The following is a 23,614-nucleotide window of genomic DNA, read 5'->3' on the forward strand; positions in this document are numbered from 1 at the left end:
CATCAGACAGATCTCATATAGCAGATGTACTCAGTGAAAACTCTGGGTCTATAGGAATATAATGTTTGTGGTAAACACAGAGTTCATATTCAAACCACTGACAGTAGCTTTAACAAGAAGCAAATGCAAAACAAAATAGTCCAATTGTGATCCCTTCTTTATACGCGATGAACAAACATCTACTAGAAAATCTGCTATTTTTCGGTCTTTTGTGACATATGCTGCTGATTTACCATGACTCCATTTGGAAATGTGTTCTTTTATTACAAACTGTTAGCTGCTGTTAGTTCAGCACAGGGTGGCTGTGGGTAACTAAGAAGTCACTATTTTGGCGTGAGCGCCATCTTTGGGCCAACTTGCCCTATTTCACTCCATGAGGAGGAACCACAGAAAGAACGGTTCTTTTTATTGACCTATAATAAGTTATAGTTTAGAGTTAGAATTCCTCAAGCAAAGGTCCAGAACATCATAATGTTAACCTGTGTTATGATTTAGTGCCATGCCTATACTGAAGTAGCCTAGACAAGTTTATTTGAAATACTCACTGTAAAATAAAAAATAAAAAACAGTCCTAGGTTTCTGCCTTTTAACAGGCAGTTTTTCCTTGCCCCCATCACCAAGTGCTTGCTCATGGTGGTACTGTTGGGTCTCTGTAAATAATGTTATAAGGAGTCCGGTCTAGACCTGCTCTATTTGAAAAGTGTCCTGAGATAACTTGACTTGAATTAACTGAGATGAATTGGCGCTATACAAATAAAATAAAATTGAATTGAATTAAATGTAATAATTATACATAACAAGTATCCTAAAAATATATTTTTTTTCTCATTTCAAGTAAAATAAGGGCTACATTTAAAAATTAAACACATAGGAGAGAGCTTTTGAAATGTGTGCATCTTTAAGTGAAAATAAATAACAAATGTAGCTAGAATTTCCCTTTTTCTTGTTTTGTGTTAACTCCATTTAACAGCTTAACAGTCTCAACAAATATTATAATAAATAATCTCAACACATCTCAACAACCTAACAGCTTTAACTCCCCCTCTTTCTTCTGTTTAGTGAGAAAAAAATATATAAAAACTTTTATAATTGAATAATTTAACGGTTACAGGTTCAGGTCCAGATAGGACGGGGTCTGGCAGGTACCGTGAGGTAATACGAGATATGTAGAAATTTTATTTAATTTTCCACATTATTTTTAACACGTGGCTCGAATATTGTTCGGCAAGCACATGAACCGAAATATAGCAACCACACTCCAATCCACAGGGTGGCAGTAATGTACCTAAAAGTTGTTTTCCAACCAACCGCCAGTAACAACAACCAAAAAAACCACAGAAGAAGAGTGAGCGGTCTGCCTCGAGTGTAACACCTCTGCCACGCTTTTCTCTCCATTTTCCCTCACAAAATGACCACACTAAATACACTGAAAACTTTTATCAACCAGCGGCTCGCTGTGGCTGTAGACGAGATATTCGGGCTGCTGGAAACAACAATATTAAACTACGAGGAAGAGATAAACCGCCAGCGGAGGCTGCTGGAACATGAGAGGACTGAAATCAAAACAGGTCCGAACAAGTTTTCTACATTGTTCTTAACATTACTGCTCTCCTCATGGCCAGTCTCCTGTTACAGTACATGTGCTGGATTTAAAGCAGCTGAGTGAACAGCTGGAACACAGCTTGTGCAGAGAACAGCTGTCCGCAGCTGCTTCTAGCCCAACCAAAGTGAGGCAGGAAGTTGAGCACAGTTTACTTCTTTCAGAGTAAAAGCGGGAAATGAAACGAAGGTTAACGGTGTTCTTGCTTGTTCAATGAGGCCCACGGCCACGGTACATCACATTCGAAACCAAACTTTTTTTAAGGCGTTATTCAGAGGTTAATTTAATGCACTGCGACCGGAGCTCGGGCCTTCGCGCCATGATCTTTAATTGTCGTTGAAAAAGATGGCACCGGAAGTAATTGCGGATCTTTGACGCTCCGAAAGGAATCATAAAGTTGAACTAACGTTGGCTGTGCTAAACGCTACAGGAGAAATAAACAGAGATTACAATAGTGCTACATTGTACTCAAGTACTGCTATTGTACTGTTACTTTTAGTAGTAAATGTCTAGTATGTCCAGTGGGACAGTTAGGAGGATCTGTTGGCATAAATGGAATGTATTATTCAATATTCCTAGCTATAATCACCTGAAAGTAAGGTGTTCTCACTACCTTAGAATGAGCAGATTTCATCTGCAGGGAGCAGATCCTCTTCATATTGAACTGCCATATTTCTACAGTGATTCCCTCCAGGAAGTTGCAATGTTGCAATCGCAACAATTAACGCGAAGTCAATCAATCTCTGTGAATTCTGCAATTCACCAATCATAGCAGCCCAACCCCAACCCAGAACGTTGTGACATAATGTCATCAACTATTAGCAATTTTATTCCTGCTGGAACAAGCTGCCTTTGATTTTTACAAAAACATTATTCACTTTATCACACAATGTGATTGCAAAACAAAAAAATGCCTAAAAAGATAAAAGCTGTCATATAATCAAACATTTTAGTACCGCAACAATCCTTCCACCTAAAAAGCCAGCAAAATCCTGGATGGACTGTAGTAACCTACAACAGCCAATCTGTAGATGGGGCCTTTCACATTTTACACACATTTTGCAGCCATTGTTGTTTCTCCCACACACTTAAAAGTCTGTTGGTTGCAATCTGAAACTTCACTAGATGCTACTATACACACTTGTCCTTTGATTAAGTTATGTTCTATGTCAACATAACCTGTAAAACATAAAGAAAAAATGCTGATATATCATTGTACTGTTTAAAAGATAGATAGATAGATAGATAGATAGATAGATAGATAGATAGATAGATAGTATTTAGGCTAAAAAACAAACTGCATTAAATGTCAACATATACACTAGTGAAACGAGATCACGTCACCATCAATAAGCTCCATTTCCACTTAGCAACATGTGTTAACAACTGACCACAGCAGGTGCAACGCGTTTTATTAAATGTACATAAATGAAACAACATTCCACATTAACAGCAGAAGAAAGCATCACCAAAACAACCAGCAAGATACATATGAATTAGTGATAGGCCGATTAATCGGGCCAATTACCTGACATCGTAATGCACATGCAAATGTGGAGATTGTGGAGTGATGGTCACGTAGGGGCACTCTGCAAGCAGTTAGGGGTTCAGTACCTTGCTCAGGGGGACCTCTCCAGCTGCCAGTCCACACCCCATAAGTGGTCTGTGCTGGACTTGTCTTCCCTGCTCTATATGCAATATAATAATGTGTCCATTATTACGGCTGATCAATACGAAGATTTGCAGTTCAGTGACACTCTGAACTCCTATATCAGCCCTCTATCTGCAGCCATCCAGGAGAGACGCTCTGTGGTGTGCAGTAGGACTTTAAAACTAAACTCTATGAGCAGGGCACACTTTTACTTTCACAGACTGTGTGGAAATTGGACTTTGTAGTTTTCGCTGTAACTTCTGCTTTCATGCTTGGTTGAGTCAAGCATTTTCACTTGGTTGTAATCTGCAAACTTACCACTCGATGCCCCTAAGTCCTACACACTGGTCCTTTAAAATTTTGTAATATGAGTGAAAACTGATAGCACTAATGAGATCTTTAGACTGTTTTTGTTTTAGCTTTTTGACCTATATGTTTTAGTGGTCAACCAATATGGATTTTTCAATGGCTGATGCTGATATTTAGAAGGCAGGGCTGCTGATGGCTGATATCCAACTTCAATATCAAAACAAAGAAAAGTCATGTATGATTCCACTTAACAAGAATTTCAGGCTTACGTGCACAGCAGGATGTATGAGTTATAGTTCAGAGCTCGAAACAAATACCAACCTCCTAAAACTCAATGGGGAGTACTAACATTGTAGGGCTACACAATATGGTAAAAACATCATATTGCAATTAATTTGACAGATATTGTGATTGCGATATGATTCATGATTTGTGTGTGAATGGTCATTTTTTGATGATGTGGCATTGGTTGGGCTCTGTACCAAACAAACATGTTGTCTTACATCTGGAGAACAAGATTTGTGACCTGTGTGACAGTTTCTGTGTTTCCTTTATATGCAGAGGCGCAACAACCTATGAGATTTCGAGTCATCATCGATCACGACATCAAGAAGATAACTTTCCAAAATGGCCTCCCTTCATCTGTGGAGGACTTGATAAAAGTGTTTCAACAAGCGTTTTCCATCACCACAGCCATAGGTCTCCAGTACAAAGATGCTGACTTTGATGACTTCTTCACGCTTACCTCTACAAGTGATTTGAAGGATAAAGACACACTCAAAGTCGTGCACATGCCACCAGGCATAATAATGACCATGGTCCGTCAGGAACCCAACCCAGACACATCTGATGTGTCCTCTGTGGATGACATGCTCTCTGTGGACTCACAAGACAATCTGATCCCCAGTCCCCCTGTCACTGAGAGGCACAACCTCTGGCCCACCATCTTTCCCATCCCAACCTTCTCCTACAACACTGAGATGGCTCTGAGGCAAGGCAACGAGAAGTTTCTAAAAGATGGAACCCTGCTGACATCCCCCAGTGTCAAATCAGACATTCTGGAGCGTCTGGCAGAGGCCATGTTTTCCTACACAGCTTATCCCAATGACCCACAGAGGACCGCTGTTGCACAGGCACTAATAGAGAAGCATCCCTGCTTGAGGGAACCTGGCTCTTTTAACGGATGTTACGGATGGCAGCAGAGCTTGAAGTACAAATGTGCAAACTACCGGAGCAAACTTAAAGCTCACGGAAACCCCGAACTACTGATAAATACAATGAAACACAAGCAGGAGGGTGATAGAAAACCCGCCAAAAATATCAAGAAACCGAGGAAATCTGAGGTCAACTACCTTCCGCCACACCTAGCCGGAGAAACGGACGACAGCCTGGAGAATGTGAGACTGGAGCTCATTGCAGCAAGCAGGACAAAGGACAACGTTCAGAGGATAAATGACATGATGTCCAGAACATACAGCTGTAGAAGAAGGGAAGTGGTTGGCCAGGCCATGCATGTGACAGAATTCAAGGAGCGATGGCCTGCCCTCTTTGATCCAAAACAGGTAAATAAACAATTGATCCTCTTGTGACTGCAGGAATACATATATTGCATCTCAGTGTAGTTCAGTGGCTCTGAAACTGGAGTGAATAGCTGCTAACTAAGCTCTGCTAAATCTGAAATTAAATAAAATTTAGAGACTCACCTCTATTTTCTGGAAATCTTTAATTGTATATTAGCCTGTGCTGTGGCCAAATTAATGTTATTGTTAGAGGAAAATTGCAGTTAATTCAGAAAGTGGAAAAAGCCAAGCATGTAGTCGATCACAGCAGCAGAGGACAAGAGGAAGGACTGATACTGACTGATGTCTGTGTGTTTGATGACAGGGACATCATTTATCTTACTGACATTTTAGAGTTGTTTTCAGTGTGATATTATTGAGTTTATATAGTGATACTAATCTTGTTTTGGACATTGCGTTTACTGCATCAGTGAGCATATTTGTTTCACTTTTTCATACTTTATGCTAATGAGTGTAAAGCCTTGGACACTCTAGAAGACTTGGAAAGTCATGAGATGTCTGCTTTTAACACTATGCAGCTTTCATTTTTGTTGTTGGGAGTCTTGAAATTGCTGTAGTTTTCACAGTTACAGTCACGGCTAAGTTAGTGTTAATTGACGTGAATGAACGACAAAATACTTCCACACTGGTGATTTCAGAGTAGCAAGAGGGGCTTCGATTTCGGTCGGTTGATGTGTATTTTTTAACTGGCTGCAGTCTAAAATTAGAGGAGTGTTGACGCCACAGTTCAGCACGTGTGTGTGTTTTTGCGTCTTGGCATACATGCTGGACGTGACATTTGGGGTGTGGCTGCATCGTCTACCTTTGAGATCGAAGTTCGAGATTGAGATGTAATTTTGATCGATTTCGATTTGACACGCCTATTAATAATACACATCATATTTAATTAGGAAAGTGGTTTAAAAACATGCACAAAGGGCAGTCATTTACAGCATACTGCCATTAGAAACTGAGTAAAATAGGCTGATAATTAGCCTGATCAGCCAGCATCAGTAATCAATACACACATTATTAAATGTGTGTGTATTAAAGCCTTAATCAAACTAATAACTAAAAGCAGTCAAAAACATACTAAAGAACACAAGCACAGACAATTAGTAATACAATAACAGAAGCACTACTCTAGTTTACGAAAGCATATTTGATTGTCCAGAAACCTCTGTTTTATAGATTGCAGATTTGGAGAAGAAGTTGAAAGATGTAAAAAGAGAATTGTTTTTCCGGCTGTTACCAAAGTAACTACCGGTTTCGGGAGAGAGAAGCTATCCCGTGTCTGGTGGTCTCTCTGGCTGTAGCTTATTGCATGGCTCCCCGAGTCGTCTTCAACACAACCAGATATTTAGCCTACTAGATATTCTTCTGGCGTTGGCGAGCTCTTGTCAGTTAGCCTCCGATCTGGGGGCATTTGTCAGCGATCTCCCAAAATAGTCCGGGAGTGGAAAATCAGGGCTAAAATCACATTGTGTGAACTCGGCAGAATGTGAAAATACACAACCAATATGGTTTACTGTTTACTGTGTTACTCCACTGTAAGCATGTTTTTATTTTTTACTTAAATTATTAAAACATTTATAATTTAATTTAATAAAAATTACTAAATTATATGACTGTACTGTGTAAAAAAACAAAAAAAAACAATTCTACTTTATTTGAACTGTTACTTATGGGCTGTTGCCAAATTAATGTACACACTCACCCAAAACCACAGCCTTTATGACCATTTGTAAGCAAGTGGTATCTCGGCTCTGATTGGTTGTTTTTTTGTCAAGGCCTGGTGGATTCCTGCAAATACCCCTAGGAGCACTAGGAGGAGCCAGAGGAACCAGATTTTTTTTTTTTACAGATTTTCTGTCTCATGAGTATTATAGTATAAGTATTAGGGCCATACTAAGAGAAAAAAACAATATCTTTTGGGGGGAAATTACAAGAATGAAGTCGTAATATTACGAGAATAAAGTCGTAATATTACGAGAATAAAGTCGTAATATTACAAGAATAAAGTAATAATTTTATGAGAACTGCCAGCCTGTTGGCTCAGCCAGCAAAACTGTTTAAAGACAATATTATCAATACGTTAGTTTACCTGTTGACTGTACGGTACGACTGAGACAAACAGTGGCTGCTGGGCTCAGGCTGAGGCTGCTGTTTGGTTGAGCTGCTCACGTCAGATCTTGATAACTCTATCGAAGCTTTTTTCTCATTAAAACAACTTTTTTTATTATTATTACGACTTTATTCTCATAATCCCCCCCAAAAAAAAAAGTAGTACTAGTCGTACATGTATTACTGTCAGGATATAGTGAAATTTTCAGCAAACATGACAAAAAGTTTAAGTTAAAGTTACCTACTGTAGCTTTAAAATATGTTTTGGAATATGTTTGGCACATTTTGGAATAGGAATCTAATTGAAAAAAGTATCCAGCCAATCTGGAGTCAATTTGGTACTTCCTAGCTTTACACTCTTAATGGCATTTTCCACAAGTTATTCTTATGTAAGCATGCACAGACTGGTTATTGGCAACCTTTTCGTCTCGACAATCATGACCGCATGTCAAACTGCATCCTGTCTGCTTCTCTCAATGTCACCAAAACAAAAAGCTTAAGTTTGTTCTTGCTGCTGGAGTACAGGATTACATTATATGGCAATGTGTCTGTGTTACTTTATGCACCTTCTGTGTGTCTTCTGGATAAGTAACTCACAAAATCCTGTCTTACAGATAAATGAAGAGTTCCGAAGGTGCAACACTATTCCCCTGGAGTCGACGTTTATCTCCCAGCTGGACAAGTACACGCCAAAGTTCCTGGAGTTATTCAGCTCAAAGGGAGGGGCCGTTGGACAGCGCATGAAGAGTGTGTTGATTGAACTGATAAAGGTGAGCTCATTGTGGGCAAAGGTCAAATAATGGGTTAATGTAGATTAGGTTTGTTAAAAGTTGAAGAGATTTCAACTTGAAGCGCTCTGAGCGCTGCACTAAAAAAGGGTTTTCGAAAGTAATTTAAATACTCGATAATGGAAATTTGCACATCATCAAAACAACAATGACGATATTATCGCAAATGATATATATCGCCCACCTCTAGCTGAGAGAATGAAGAATTGACTCAAACAAGAGAGATAAAGATTGGGAGTTGTCATTCATGAGCCAATGCTTTAACTGCAGGACCCACATGCCTCAGTGATGAAGAAGCGGGACGTGACTCTGAGATGCCTCATCGAGTACATGGGGGAGAGTGTGCAGGAGCTCATCTCTGACTATTATGTAAGTATTGTCCTAATAAGAAAATAAAATCCTTTTAAGTCTTGTTGTAGTTTTGAGAGCTTTATCTTTATTATGATTTTGTTTTATTTCTATGTGGTGCTCTGGTGGCGACACTCAAACACACACACACACGTATATAATATATATAAAGTGTTAATGTTATAGTGATAATAAATATATGATATGTTACAATACTGTTTTTATACTAATGGTTATAAAATAATATTAATTGACAGTACTATAACAATCACAATAGTAATCAGTACATCAGTTCATTAAATTGAACATTGTTTGTAGTACACTATCAGACTGAATATACATGCACTTAACATAACGAAATACGTCCTAGCTGAGGGTCTTCATAAAAGCTAAAATAAGGGGTTCCACCCCACATTTGTAGACTGGATAAGAGTCATACATACAAACCCAAAATCACGTGTTAGAGTGAATGGATGCTGTTCAGATTTTTTTTGTCTTGAGAGGGGGGTCTGACAGGGTGACTGCCTCAGCCCTTTGCTTTTTGCTATAAATATAGAACCTCTAGCTGTGTTAATCAGACATAATGATAGTATTAAAGGCATAAAAGATCAAGGTCAAATACAACACAAAATGTATCTCTATGCAGATGACATATATTAGTGATCCAGTTACCTCTGTCCCAGCATTAATGAGAAATTTGAAGGAATATGGAGAGCTCTCAGGCTATAAAATTAATTAAAGTCAGAGGCAATGATGCTGGTGGGGCACTGGCCTGCACAATTAACAGGCAGTATTAAATTCCACTGGTCTAATCAAGGGTTTAGATACATAGGTATCATCATAACACCTGACACATCACAGCTGTACAAGGCCAACTATGGCAAACTGATGGGCGCAATGAAAAATGACCTTACAAGATGGGAAGTTCTGCCCTTATCCCTAATAGGACGAGTGGAAACGATACGAGTGAACATCTTACCAAGGCTGCTCTTTGTGTTCCAATCTCTACTCATAGAGGTCCCCACCTCCACATTCAAAATAATCAATAATTGGCTATCTAAATTTATATGGCAAAACAGAAGACCCAGCATCAGATTGAAAAGATTGTTATGCACAAAAGAAAATGGAGGCCTTGATTTACCTAACCTGAAAAAATATTATTGGGCAGCTCAGCTTAGATCATTGGTTGCATGGATATCTCAAGACAACTATACTATATGGGTTGGGATGGAGCAAAATGACTGCCTAAACTTACCCCTAGAATTAATTTTCAATTCGATTCCATTTATGAGTCAAGAAAATAAATAAAATTGATAATCAGTGGGTGAAAACCACTTTAAGAATATGGTCCAATCTGAAGAAGAAATTATTCTAGAGCATGCAATGAAAATTGCACAAAATACAGACTTTCTTCCATCTAAATTAGGAACAGGGTTCAAGAAATGGGAGCGGAATAGATTAGTTATGTTGGACCAATTATTTGATGGAGGAGTGCTGATGTCTTATGAGCCAGCTCAGACATAAATACAACCTTCCTTTTTTTAAATATCTCCAACTGAGACACTATTTACAGAAACACAAAGAATGGGAAAAACTATGCACTTTACCCTCTAATATAGAACATTTCTTTATTTTAATAATTAAAGGGACTATTAAAAAGAAGGTTATATCATAGATATATAAGATACTACAAGAAGAACTAACTTTGCCATCACTGAGTGAATGTGTGTGAAAGGGTGAATGTGGCATGTAGTGTAACAGCGCTTTGAGTGGTCGGAAGACTAGAAAGGCGCTATACAAGTACAGGTCCATTTACTATTTACCATCCATCTCAATCCTATTGAACATTTATGGGCAGAGCTGAAAAGGCATGTGCGATCAAGGCGGCCTACAAACTTTGCTCAGTTACTCCAGTTCTGTCAGGAGGAATGGGCCAAAATTCCTGCCAACTATTGTGAGAAGCTTGTGGAAGGATATCCAAAATGTTTGACCCAAGTCATACAGTTTAAAGGCAATGGTACCAAATACTAATGAAATGTATGTAAACTTCTGACTTTCAAGAAAGTAATAAAAACATTGTCTAAACAATTCTCTCTCATTATTCTGGCATTTAGCAAATAGAAATCATTTTGGTAAAACCTAAAACAGGAAAAGTTTAATCTGATTTAATGTCAGACAGAGAGAAAAAATAGATCATGTGTCCTTTTATAGTGTATGTAAACTTCTGGTTTCAGCTGTATTCCTGAATAAATGGTCCCAAGTTAGCTCTTATTTTATTGATTGATATGATTTGTGATGTGACTGATGTGGGCTTTTCTTCCCCCTGCCATTCAATTATGAATAATGAATGTTTGTATACTGTATGTTCATCCTCTCACTCAGTGAATGAATATCACTGCCCACTTTCAAATATGGACTCTATCTGGACATTGTTATGATGTCAAAATCCATGGACTACCTCTACCCCATTTACACCTGTGTTGTATCCTTGAACGTGTGAATGTATATGACTGCACCTGATAAAGGGAAATTTAAAAAAAAGCTAACATGTAACATGTAGAATTCAAATACTTTGCACTAAATGTAAAGTCATAAAGCGCGACGCCTCCATGTTAGCAGATTGGACATCGGCATCAAAAAGTCAAAGTACATGCCAAAAACTATTTCCGAAAGATAGTCATTTTAGGTGGATCTTGTGGATCTTTAGGTAGCCAGTTGATGTGTTTTCAAGTGTTAATTTTTCTGACTGGTTTGGTTTTAATTAAGTATTTAGAAGCTATAAAAAGGGGGTTTTATGGCATGATTGACAGCTGAGCCCTGCTTGCGATTGAGTCTGACTTCGATATTGCGGCTCCAACCCCGATCACTGCGCAGACTCTGGCTCCAAAATTATGATTTTGGCTTAATTTTTGTTTAGTGGGAGGAAGCGGAGACACAGTTTTTCCATATTAATATGTGGATGACCCATATATATAGGTTTCAGCTGAAAAGAGAGGTTTGGGGGTTTGGTAAAAAAAAATTCCAGCCTCTGTCATCTTATGCAATTACCCAGGAGAGAAATAAAACAAAATAGAACGTAATGGAATTAAATAATGGGTGGGGTTTTATTAAGGCCACACAAAGTTCATTAAAGCTCCTTATAGTCCCTGGACTGGATTACTTTTTCTTTCTTTTTATAAACGCAAGCATGTCAACAACAGTGTGTCTTTGCATCTGTTGCAGAGAACAGCCGAGGATCAAGTTCATGAGGACCTTAAAACACAGAGTATGAGGATCTATGTTTGTCACCAGCCGGATGCGGTGGGCATCATCATCGATGGAACTCCGGTGCTGACTGGTCTGGAGAACATGTCCAGAGCCTGCTGCCTTCTCCTCGGCCTAACCTACGCCCTAAACCTGGATTATCCTCCCAAACTCGCCAAAACGTTTGAAGTCTTTCAAAGACTGTTTGTAGGACTTGATATGCTGCAGCCAAAACCATCATCGAAGTACATCAACTTGAAAAACAAACTCTTTCTCTGAGCACTGACTCTATTCATCCACAGCTCTGTTTGGTTACCATGTTATACTTAGGAGCTGTAAAGGTTTCTGGTTATCTGATGATGAGGATTCTACTGAATATGTTTGTAAGAACTGTCTTAACAACTAAGGGTTTAAACACTGAGGCTAGGATTTAGGGCCTTCCAGCTCAGTTCTTTGGAGAATGAGTGCTGTATAAGCTGTCAATGTTAGTAGTAGCTAATCTGTAATTTTTTTTACCTAATCAGACATGTTCTACTGTAGATTAAACTTTTATATTAACATCTGTTATGGGAAATATATTATACTGATACACATTTTAACATTTAAAAAATGACTTTTGCTTTTATACATTTTGTAAACTGACATTTTAGTTTGGGGGTGACTGAAGAGAATGTATGAATAAGTTTACTTACAGCATTCAGAATACAAGCAGAATTATGATTTTGTAAAAACAAATGAAAGAAAGTTATCTAATTTGTTCCTCAGTTTATCTGTCAATAGTTTATTCTTGTATAAATTACTATGACCTTGAAAAAGTTTGGGTTTAGCACAGATCTCAGAACAATCTAAAGAAAATTATGATGTCAGTGTTGTGGAGACAGAATACTTTTCTTTTTCTATTTGATGGAAATTAAAAGCATTGACATGATTTGGATATAAACTGAATTGACTATTGCATTGTGAACATTTTATGTTATTATTTGTGAATATAAGCTACATCTATCATATGGACAGCTGTGCCCCATTATCACTTATTTTGGTATTAAAGGTCATGTATTTCAGAAGCATTTTTTGTTATATTGTATATTGGAAATTTTATTTACATCTCAACAGAAATCATCATCATCATCATCATCATCATCATCATCCGCTTATCCGGGGTTGGGTCGCGGGGGTAGCAGGTCTAGCAGAGGACCCCAAACTTCCCTTTCCCCTGGCCTGGCTCCACTCCGAGTCCTTTGCAGATGACTGAGCTTCTCACCCTATCACTAAGGGAGAAGCCGGCCACCCTCCTGAGGAAACCCATTTTGGCCGCTTGTACCCACCATCTCATTCTTTCGGTCATGAGCGATGGGTCATGACCATAGGTGAGGGAAGGAACAAATATCGATCGGTAGATCGAGAGCTTCGCCTTTCAGCTCATCTCTCTTCATGACAACAGCACGATAAAGCAACCAAGGTTTCCTGCTGAGAACCATGGCCTCTGATTTAAAGGTGCTGATCCTCATCCCATCTGAACTGCAACCTCCATGAAAATCGCAGAAAAAAACAGGATTGGTGACAAAGCGCAGTCCTGGCGGAGGCCAACACCCACTGGGAACGAGTCCAACTTACAGCCAAGAATCCAGACACAACTCTCGCTTTGGAAGTACAGGGATTGGATGGCCCTGAGAAGTGGCCACGTCACCCCATACTCCCGCAGCACCTCCCACAGAATATTCTGGGGAACCCGGTCATAGGCCTTCTCCAAATCCAGAAAGTACATGTAGACCGGGTGGGCATATTCCCAGGCCCCTTCTAAGACACCTGCGAGTGAAGAGTTCCGATGTGTGTGAATGGGTGAATATAGTGTACAGCACTTTAAGTGGTTGGAAGACTAGAAAGGCACTATATAAGTGCAGTTCATTTGCCATTTACTGCCCCCTTGGATATTTATTCTATTTCCAACACCACATAGAGCTGATTCTGCTGCTGGGAGCAGGTAGAAGCTGTGCTGAGCACTTCTTTTCTCCCCTGCCCACAGAATTTGGAAGATCTAGACTAAATAAACAGACGGAATGTTCCAAACATGTTCTTTATTGTACTTGTACTTGTTTGAATGCACAGCACACAGCATACTGCACATGTGAGGACTATTTAAGAGAAAGTTACAAAGAGGAAGGTCAGAATGCTGCTTTGCCCTCCCAAACCTGTAATATTTTCTAGTAAGCTGGCCCGGCTGGGCGGGTAAAGACTAAAACTAAAATATCTGTCAAAATGAACACTGATTGGGTAGGAGTGTATTGAATGTCACTGCTTTGCGCTCCTGGATCAGACCAAACAGTGCTAGCTGTTACCCACTGTCAAAGGCCCTGTGCTGAAACACATATTTAAAACAAGCAGAGAAAAAAAAAAAAGACTTCCAGTAAGTCAGCTAGTGTTGCCAAGTTAAAAAATATTATATTTATCAAACAACTGTTTATGATGATACACTAAGTGGATGAGACCTGCTCTATAGGCCAATTACATTTACAGTATTGATTATGACCCTTAGCAGATCTGCCAAGCAGGGCACATCTGGTACCTGCACTGGTTCCAAATTGTCCAATCCATCGGAATTATATGCCTCTGAGTTGATCAGTTCCTTAAATCTAATTAATCTAATTTTTTGACAGTTGCACATTCAAAAACAATGACACAACACAACTTGTGTCTACACGGCTGCAAACTTGCAACAAGAAGGAGTCATGGTGGAGATAAAGAAACACTCTGAAGCGTGGCTGCATTTCACACCAGCAATATACTATACTCACATTTTCACACAGAAAATTGATCAGGATTAATTAAGAGAATTGATCAAGAATCTGAATGATCATGAGCATCGAAAATGGTATTAGTGTCAATAAAATCTCATCAATTCCCATCTCTAATTTTCAGTAGTCACAACATTTTACTTTCAGGCACCAATGTCTAAATATGTTAGAGTGTTATTCAGTTCAGTGACTCAGCTTCAGTTATTATGTCTGATGTGATGAAATAATACCAAGTTTATACGACCCGCAATACAAAAAAAACACTTAATGGCATGGTGATGAAAAATAAACAAAGTCATGTTAGAAAGAGATCCAGATTTAGGATGATCCTAAACTGGAGAGTCCCCATTTAGCTTTGGCAAAGTTGTTGTATCCTCTCTGCCAATTTCGAGCAGTGCAGGATCCTTGATTTCTCCTTCTGGAGCTCATCTGGACTCACTTGGCCCACCACCTTAGCAGAGAAGAGGATCAGGTCTTGCATGAAGAGGCCTACAGCCCCTCTAGGTGCAGGGGGGATTTCGGTCAGAGTGCCGGAGTCAAAGACAAAGTTGATGTTCTTGGCCCTGGGGAGGCCCGGTCCCCGTTCCTCAATCCACGTCAGAGGTCTAGAAGGACACAGATATTAAGTAATGTTCAGTGATTCTTTAATCCTCCCACTATAATTTACCCTTCCTCCACACCTGTGCTCTTCTTAACTGTCACAACAACAAAGGGATGCCAAAGGCTGGAACACATATCCACTCAGTTGGACAGTGGACTCCAAAATGAATTCAGATTCTTTAACCAACTTTTTTGGTTCTTAACCAATTTATTTTTGGTCAAAATGCTCTGAACAGTTGAAAACTAGGTGCTTGAGCCAGAACGGAGCCAGTTCCCTGCCCATCAGTGGCTGCTACAGTGGCAAGAATTTGGTTAATCTGGCTACTCCCCAATGCATAATATCATAGGAAGAACTTCGCTTTTAAAATAAATGTAGCTGAGAAACCTTTTTAGGACTATAAACAATGGAATGGGACAGACAACATTTCTTAACTCTACTTACACCGATCAGGCATAACATTCTGCTCTGACGCTCAAAGCCCACCAGATAATCAGTGTTATTCACTTCACTTGTCAGTGCTCACAATGTTATGGCAAGAGCTTGGCTGCTCCTAATATGACATTAGCCCCCTTGAAAACATTGAGGAAGCAGATATGATCCATAAGCATGTCAGTATCAAAGTGCCACATTTTTTAATAGAGTTTGGTCTGTAGAGGTGCAGAGATTTAAATAACACTGATGTAGTTGATGACTCAGAGAAGCTCTAAACTTGAGGAAGCAGATATGATTTCTTTGATCATGAAGTCGAATATGTTACTCTACCATTCTGTGCTTAATCATGTGTTGTTATATATGCTATATACACCATCCCCTCTTATGAAACCTGGCATGTGCTAACATGCCCTAACCCTGACTAAGCAGTTTCACCATAAAAGCATCACAATGTTGCCTTAGCACAGCCCGTTTCTAGTTTTTCGCCCCCCTTTTTTTCGTATCTGTACTAAAGGTAGAACAAAGCACAGCAAGGTTTCTCATACATAAAATGGATTCTTATATAAAAATACTTTACTGCAAATGTGGTTTAATTGACAGATTTTGTAACACCCCATAAATAAGTGCACAATAAAGCCAGGCCTAATGGGAGATGATAACCCTAACCCTAATTGATCCCACATTTAGTCTGGAAGTGGGCAGGGAGTTCCTCTACATGTCTGAAAAACTGAATGTGAATCTTGATGCATTAATGAAATACAGGACTACAAACACAGAAGTACAATAATAAATATCACATATGAGGGTCTATGATGAATGTATTGATTTACTTTTGGGTAACTTTGGCTGGGATAGTCCCAGGTCTGGTTGTGCTGAATCCAGTAATATATCATATGTGACTGTAGCATGTATGGTCAGGGGTCTACATTAAGAAATGTATGATGTGTGCCATCAATAGGCATATATCAATGCTCTACAGTTAGAGAAACTAATGAGACCTTTACTTTGGGGCCATTTTGCCATGCTCATAGTGGACCCCTAGAATATATGACTATTTTCACCACGACTGACATGTGCACCGCGTTTCATGAGTTTTCGAGCATATTGCGGCCTCCAAATATGCAGTCGAAGGGGCTAAAAATAGTAATAGGTAAGAAGAAGAAGAAGAATTCTAGCAAATACAATAGTATATACAGTATATATATATACATAGTATATATTAAATATATATATACTATATATACAATAGTATATATAAGTCAGTGCTCACAATGTTATGGCTGATCCGTGTATTCCATCACTGTGAGAGACATACATAAACAGGTACATCCTCTCTCACCTGTTGTCAGAAGTCATCAGCTTTGCAGTCATCTTGCTGTAGTTGTTAGCAGAGTCCTCCTCCATGGTTGCTGCAGTTGCTGACAGCTCACCAAACAACTCAACCAACCAGGTGAGGCGAGCGATGCCACTGAATGCTGGGAAACCAAATCCAGGCTTCAGAGCTCCACCTTGAACAATTGAACGTACATACACATTGTTATTATTTCTTTATAGACATTTACCTTGAGTACTAACCCTAAGTCAGCTTAGGGGATATGGGGGAGAAAAAGAATACACAGGTGAACTACAATTATATATATATTATACAGATAATTCGTGTTAAGCCATATTCTAAAACCAAACTAAGAAAATACTTTCTGTACTAAGTTTAAAAATGAGATGTAAGTTTGGGTTAAAACTCATAGAAGTATCAAGGTCACCACTCCGCTCTCTTACCAGTAAAATGAAGAGTACCTTCCTGCAGGATTTTTCCCTCTACCTCTCTCTTCAGTTCTTTGTAGTCTTCTGTCAGCAGCTCAATGTGTTCCTCATGGAGAATCACTCCTGACACACACACACACACACACACACACACACACACACACACACACACACACACACACACACACACACACACACACACACACACACACACACACACACACACACACACACACACACACACACGTTAACTGAGATAGTAGATTGAGATGCACAAACTGTTAGTTTGGCCAGTAGTCATTTAGATATTTTCCTCATAGTGGAAGATGTTGTTCATCACCCCATAGTTTCCTCGATATGCTTAGAAGCTGAGTGGTATAATAGATGCGACTCAAGAACTGGTTCCACCTGAGAACTGGTTCCACAATGTCATATTGCCACCACTTCCTTTTATCAATGCCTGCATTATTTTCTCTCTTTGCAAACTCCTCTGTCTATGCTGCTGGAAACTTTCAACAAGAAGGAGTCATGGCAGAGAGGTTAAACTATTTTCACGAAGAAACTCAAACTACTGTAACTCTACTCTGTTTCTACTCTGTGTTTAGACTCAGATAATAAAACAGTTGACGCAGTTGTATGGGCCTTTTTTCCACACAGAAAACTTATCAAGAATCAGTAAGTGAATCGACAGAATAGAAAGAATTGGATTGATAAACAGAATTGATAATGGTATTGGTATCAATAAAACATAATAGACATAATATGGATATGGATATGACCACTGCAATCTTTCACCATTTGGAGCAGTCTGTGCAGGAGTGATCAGGGTATTCAAAAGTATTCATTTCACATTTTTTTGTAATCCAATGGATTACGCTACTAATTTACAAAAATGGCCATGTATTTTGAACATTCCAGTACACTTTAGTATCACCTTTTTCTTGGGCAATGTCCCAGAGCTCCACAGCAGCCTTGTAGTTCATGGTCATGGGATACTCAACGCAGACGTGTTTCCCTGCCTGCAGAAAGGTTCTGATGAGACAGGGGGAGGAAGTTTTCTTGGTCAAAACAGAAATTCGGATTAGAAGGAGTTGTGCATTCTGTTTCTCGGTAGGGCAAAAATATTTGTAAAAATAAGTTTAGAGAACAGAAAGTCAAACAGTGTCTGGTATAAAAGATTGTGTACAGCAGTTTATTTTACTTGAAGGTAAAACAAACTCCACAACATGTGACAGTTGCCTATTTACACACCACACACAGATACAGAGCAACATTAGCATTCAGTTGGAGTTGTTTCTCTGGCCATCTGGTGAATATCGGTGTAGAGCAGGCAGTGTACAGTGGCTTTATCTGAGCTTTGAGCTTCACAAAGGTGGCTTATAAAAGTGTGGCCATCTGAAATCAATGTAGTCAATGTGACACAGATTAAATGTGACTTTTGCAGTTGTTTGTGTCCCATTACCTGACATTGTCCTCGTGTGACACATTCTCAGTGCAGATGAACGCCACATGTATGTCCTCTCTGCTCACAGCCTCTTCTATTGATATTGGACTCACTCCCTGTTGAGAGTCCAGGCTCCTCCTGTTGACAAAAACATCTGTCAGGATGATACTGATGAGAATGTTGCTTAGATCAAAGACACTGTCACCTTTATAGAGTTTGAAAAAGCTATTTTGAATGCCTGTAGATGTGATGTTGCACTGAAAATACTCAAGCTGAAAAGCCAAATTGGGTTTGTAAACTCATACTGTACTGTATTAATAAAGACAGTGTGTCTGGGTTAAAGCTGCAGTAGGTAACTTATACAAATCATTTTTTGTAGTATTGTAGTATTGTAGTAGTATGTGAGACTAAATCAGGTTCCTCTGGCTCCTCCTAGTGCTCCTAATGGCATTTGCAGGAATCTACCGGGCCTGAATGAAAACATCCAATCAGAGCCTAGAAAGATAGTTGATTGTTGAGTCTCACACAGATGCTTTGGGACCCAGGAAATGAAACTCAACACTTAACTGTCTTCAAGCATCTTTCTATCTTTCTTCATCTATCTTCATATCCACTCAGACACATTGAACATCCCTTTTTCTTTGTTCCAAGAATTTTCAAAGCAGTTTGACACAGGTCATTCCAATTTAAAGCTCCATGCAACTGGAATAATCTTAAATTTTTTTAAAATCTGTTTCCTCTTTCTGTTGCTTAAGGACCTCTGTATTTTCTCATGTAAAAACAACTTGCTAATACTTTTAATTTTTGTGAACTTGATATTCTTTAGTGGTTTTAATTTATTATCCAGGTCACTGTATCTAACTTTCTTGTTTAACAACTGAGGGCTGGGGGTGGGGGTGGTAAAGGGCGAGCAAGTTGCCTGTATCTGTTTATTTGCAGTGTATATTTTTATGTAATGCTGTTTTGTGTTTTGTTTTGTATTTGTGTCTTTAGGACCACTCGAAAATAAAATTCTGCATCTCAAGGGGCTGACTTCAATAAATTCAAATTCAGACATTATGCAGTTTCAGAGTAACTAGCCCTGTGGAATCATCTTACACACCTAGGGTATCTAATGCCATATATCTCTTCTGACATTAATCTTTGTGTAACAAACTGTTGTGTGGGGAGAGAAAACCTGGAGAAAGTAGGGGTTCAGGGGACATGTGCCCCCAGGAATTATTTTTAGATAGATAACCTTTTAAATGCTCATGTATTGTTAATTGTGTATTTTCATTTGCCTGTACTCCTCTTGACAGCTGTTGTTTTTTATGAGTGAGTGAATGAGTGACCTCCTTCAGCTGCTTTATTAGTACATAAGTTTTTATCTGTGCATGCAGGCCAGCACGTTTGTGTTACCTGGATATAAATCCTCTGACAGCGAGTTTCTCTGCAGCACTGCCAGGCAGCGGAGCCAACATGTCTCTCATCCTTACCCAACCGGCTGTGCCAATGCCGACCACCACCGCTCCAAACATACTGACTGACAAAGAAAGAGAAGAGATTATTACAGAGTATCAAAAATATAATTATGCATAGTCATATATTTTGAGGCCATCTCCTGGCACCCTCCCATTTTGTTGTTTCTCCCATAATTTGCATGCCCCTCAAACTTTACTATGGGTGATCATACAGAGTTTGTCTGACATCATCCAAGTGGCCAGTTTGTCTATGAAACACAATCTGTAGACCATCCACACACTAGACACAGTTCAGCTCATCGGTTACTGCAACCAGGGTGCGAACTACAAGAGCTTTTAAAATAAATGTAGCTGAGAAACCTTTTTAGGACTATAAACAATGGAATGGGACAGACAACATTTCTTAACTCTACTTACACCGATCAGGCATAACATTCTGCTCTGACGCTCAAAGCCCACCAGATAATCAGTGTTATTCACTTCACTTGTCAGTGCTCACAATGTTATGGCAAGAGCTTGGCTGCTCCTAATATGACATGAGCCCCCTTGAAAACATTGAGGAAGCAGATATGATCCATAAGCATGTCAGTATCAAAGTGCCACATTTTTTAATAGAGTTTGGTCTGTAGAGGTGCAGAGATTTAAATAACACTGATGTAGTTGATGACTCAGAGAAGCTCTAAACTTGAGGAAGCAGATATGATTTCTTTGATCATGAAGTCGAATATGTTACTCTACCATTCTGTGCTTAATCATGTGTTGTTATATATGCTATATACACCATCCCCTCTTATGAAACCTGGCATGTGCTAACATGCCCTAACCCTGACTAAGCAGTTTCACCATAAAAGCATCACAATGTTGCCTTAGCACAGCCCTTTTTTAGTTTTTCGCCCCCCCCTTTTTCGTATCTGTACTAAAGGTAGAACAAAGCACAGCAAGGTTTCTCATACATAAAATGGATTCTTATATAAAAATACTTTACTGCAAATGTGGTTTAATTGACAGATTTTGTAACACCCCATAAATAAGTGCACAATAAAGCCAGGCCTAATGGGAGATGATAACCCTAACCCTAATTGATCCCACATTTAGTCTGGAAGTGGGCAGGGAGTTCCTCTACATGTCTGAAAAACTGAATGTGAATCTTGATGCATTAATGAAATACAGGACTACAAACACAGAAGTACAATAATAAATATCACATATGAGGGTCTATGATGAATGTATTGATTTACTTTTGGGTAACTTTGGCTGGGATAGTCCCAGGTCTGGTTGTGCTGAATCCAGTAATATATCATATGTGACTGTAGCATGTATGGTCAGGGGTCTACATTAAGAAATGTATGATGTGTGCCATCAATAGGCATATATCAATGCTCTACAGTTAGAGAAACTAATGAGACCTTTACTTTGGGGCCATTTTGCCATGCTCATAGTGGACCCCTAGAATATATGACTATTTTCACCACGAATGACATGTGCACCGCGTTTCATGAGTTTTCGAGCATATTGCGGCCTCCAAATATGCAGTCGAAGGGGCTAAAAATAGTAATAGGTAAGAAGAAGAAGAAGAATTCTCTATATATACTGTATATACACAATAGTTTATACTAAATATACAATACACACACACAAACAATAGTATATATAATAGTATACCAGATACAGGTTACACAAGAGCTTGATGTGAGTGAATGCATGAGTGGAGTAACCCTGTTAAATAATCCACTGTGGTATGGAAATAGGCTGGTTCCGATCTCATCTCAATTCCTGTGTCTAACTTTAATCAGACAGAACTCATTCTCTGTCCCGATGTGACTGCGGACAGACTTACAGCCGCCACGTACTGCCCTTACCTGCTGTTATCCCGCTCTTCCGTTGTCGAAGTGAATGAAGAAGTGTCTTATCGCTGTGCGAACATACAAGTTACCTTGACAGAGATGATATAACACAAAGCTAGGGTGAGCATGAACACTTCCCCATAGGCGTGTTTCAGGCATTACATAAGGCGCACTCGCTATGCCTCAACTGGTGGCACCGGCGTAATGGTGAGAGAGGGGCGGTGTAGTCTTTCACGGTTGGGAGGGTTACTTTAAAGCTGCTGTACTGTATTCATTAAGACAGTGTGTCTGGGTTAAAGCTGCAGTAGGTAACTTATAAAAATAATTTTTGTTATATTTGCTGAAACTTTAACCATATCCTGACAGCAGTACATGAGACTAAATCAGGTCATTGTTGAGTCTTATTCCCAAGCTCAACAATCAACTATCTTCAAACCACCAACCCAAAGTGTCTTTCTGTTTTTCTTGGCTCTATGAATGTAAGTGTATTCTATCAGACAACAGAACAATGTAACCTATGAGGGAAGATGGTACGGAAACGTATTGCATTCACTTGAAAAAAAAAAAAACTTTTTTTTCCCCTGTTTTCCTGAGTAATTATTTTCCAGTTTTTCTGACAAATTTTTTCTGTTTTTCGTGGTAATTTTTTCCCCCCTGTTTTTCTGAGTAATTTTTTTTCAGAATTATCGAGATACTTCGAACTCCCGCGAGAACCTCCAACCTGCAAGTGACTCCCATGGACCTATGGAGACTCCTGCCCTCACACAATGCCCCATCTTCAACTATCTATAGTACCGGGTCAATTTTGCTATGTATATATTTCTATGTCTAGCAGATCTGAATGGGCTTTCCTTCTGAACAACCGCAAAGTCCTCAGGTGCCTGCATAGAGTCGACAAACTAAAGATAATACCATCTATATGACTTAAAGACAGGACTATCTCCCAGTGTCTTAAACCCAGATCAGAGTATAACTTGATTGAACTAAACAAGCCCGTTATGTTTGTTTCCGTTAAATCGAGCTCTCAATAAAGGAATGAATGCGTCTATTGTTTCAAATGCTCTCTAAACTCAGAAAAAAAATTTGTCCGAAAAACCAACCATAAAAAAAATTTAATTTTCAAGTGAATGCAATACGCTTCCGTAAGATGGAAATGGAAAACATGGAAAGATTTTTTGCATCAAAACTCTGTTCAGTATATTTTTTTAACCTGTGACTGGTAGTCTATTATCAAATGAGTAAACTAAGTCAACATCCATACCGTACATATGCCAAAATAACAGTTGGTATATGTACCAGCTTTGTCACTTGTCATACTGAAAGATGTGTCATTCATGCTACCATTCACAAGACATTTGATTGATTTATTGATTACTATTTTATATCACATGCATGATAAGAAAGTCCACACATGCTCAGCATTTTGTTTATCTTGTACTGTAAACTAAATGTGTTGTAATTGTGTATTTTCTTTGTGTTGGAAATGCTGTAAAACCGCCATCACATTTGAACAACACAGTTTGTTCAGTACTCCAATAGAAAATGCTTATGTCTTCTGTGTGTCATTTACAATAAATGCACTGTAATTGTGATGTTCCCAGTTGAGAATCTTGATAGAACGCACTAAAAAAACACACTGTGTTAAAATTGACCCCGTG

General features: G+C 39.0%; 2 protein-coding genes and 1 long non-coding RNA gene across 3 annotated transcripts in view; 1 reads left to right on the top strand and 2 right to left on the bottom strand.

Moving 5' to 3' along the window:
• LOC127370322 (uncharacterized) overlaps positions 1-23,614 on the bottom strand; it is a 130,112-nt gene that overhangs the window by 90,853 nt on the left and 15,645 nt on the right. The gene's annotated exons all lie outside the window — the stretch shown is intronic.
• LOC127369848 (uncharacterized) lies at positions 1,333-13,989 on the top strand. The gene is made up of 5 exons (XM_051411569.1): positions 1,333-1,568; positions 4,122-5,122; positions 7,858-8,013; positions 8,302-8,400; positions 11,602-13,989. Exons 1-5 carry the CDS (start codon positions 1,409-1,411, stop codon positions 11,899-11,901), a joined length of 1,716 nt encoding a protein of 571 aa, XP_051267529.1. The 5' UTR covers positions 1,333-1,408; the 3' UTR covers positions 11,902-13,989.
• blvra (biliverdin reductase A) lies at positions 13,683-22,139 on the bottom strand. Its single transcript, XM_051411805.1, has 7 exons — positions 21,972-22,139; positions 20,051-20,174; positions 18,671-18,790; positions 18,143-18,240; positions 17,224-17,331; positions 16,787-16,955; positions 13,683-15,019 (listed from the first exon to the last, which is right to left on the bottom strand). The coding sequence occupies exons 2-7, from the start codon at positions 20,167-20,169 to the stop codon at positions 14,764-14,766; spliced, it is 870 nt and encodes a 289-aa protein (XP_051267765.1). The 5' UTR covers positions 20,170-20,174; positions 21,972-22,139; the 3' UTR covers positions 13,683-14,763.

This window comes from Dicentrarchus labrax, unplaced genomic scaffold (assembly GCF_905237075.1).
Source record: "Dicentrarchus labrax unplaced genomic scaffold, dlabrax2021, whole genome shotgun sequence".
Lineage (NCBI taxonomy): Eukaryota > Metazoa > Chordata > Actinopteri > Moronidae > Dicentrarchus > Dicentrarchus labrax.

Bases quoted from the DNA above. Each gene is read 5' to 3' on its own strand.
- blvra (XM_051411805.1), bottom strand. From the start codon at position 20,169: ATGTTTGGAGCGGTGGTGGTCGGCATTGGCACAGCCGGTTGGGTAAGG. The intron at 18,791-20,050 runs GTAACACAAACG...TTTTGTCAACAG, and splicing joins GTCAGAGGATTTATATCCAG to GAGGAGCCTGGACTCTCAAC. The intron at 16,956-17,223 runs GTAAGAGAGCGG...CAATTGTTCAAG, and splicing joins AGGTACTCTTCATTTTACTG to GTGGAGCTCTGAAGCCTGGA.
- LOC127369848 (XM_051411569.1), top strand. From the start codon at position 1,409: ATGACCACACTAAATACACTGAAAACTTTTATCAACCAGCGGCTCGCT. The intron at 8,014-8,301 runs GTGAGCTCATTG...CTTTAACTGCAG, and splicing joins TGTTGATTGAACTGATAAAG to GACCCACATGCCTCAGTGAT. The intron at 8,401-11,601 runs GTAAGTATTGTC...CATCTGTTGCAG, and splicing joins AGCTCATCTCTGACTATTAT to AGAACAGCCGAGGATCAAGT.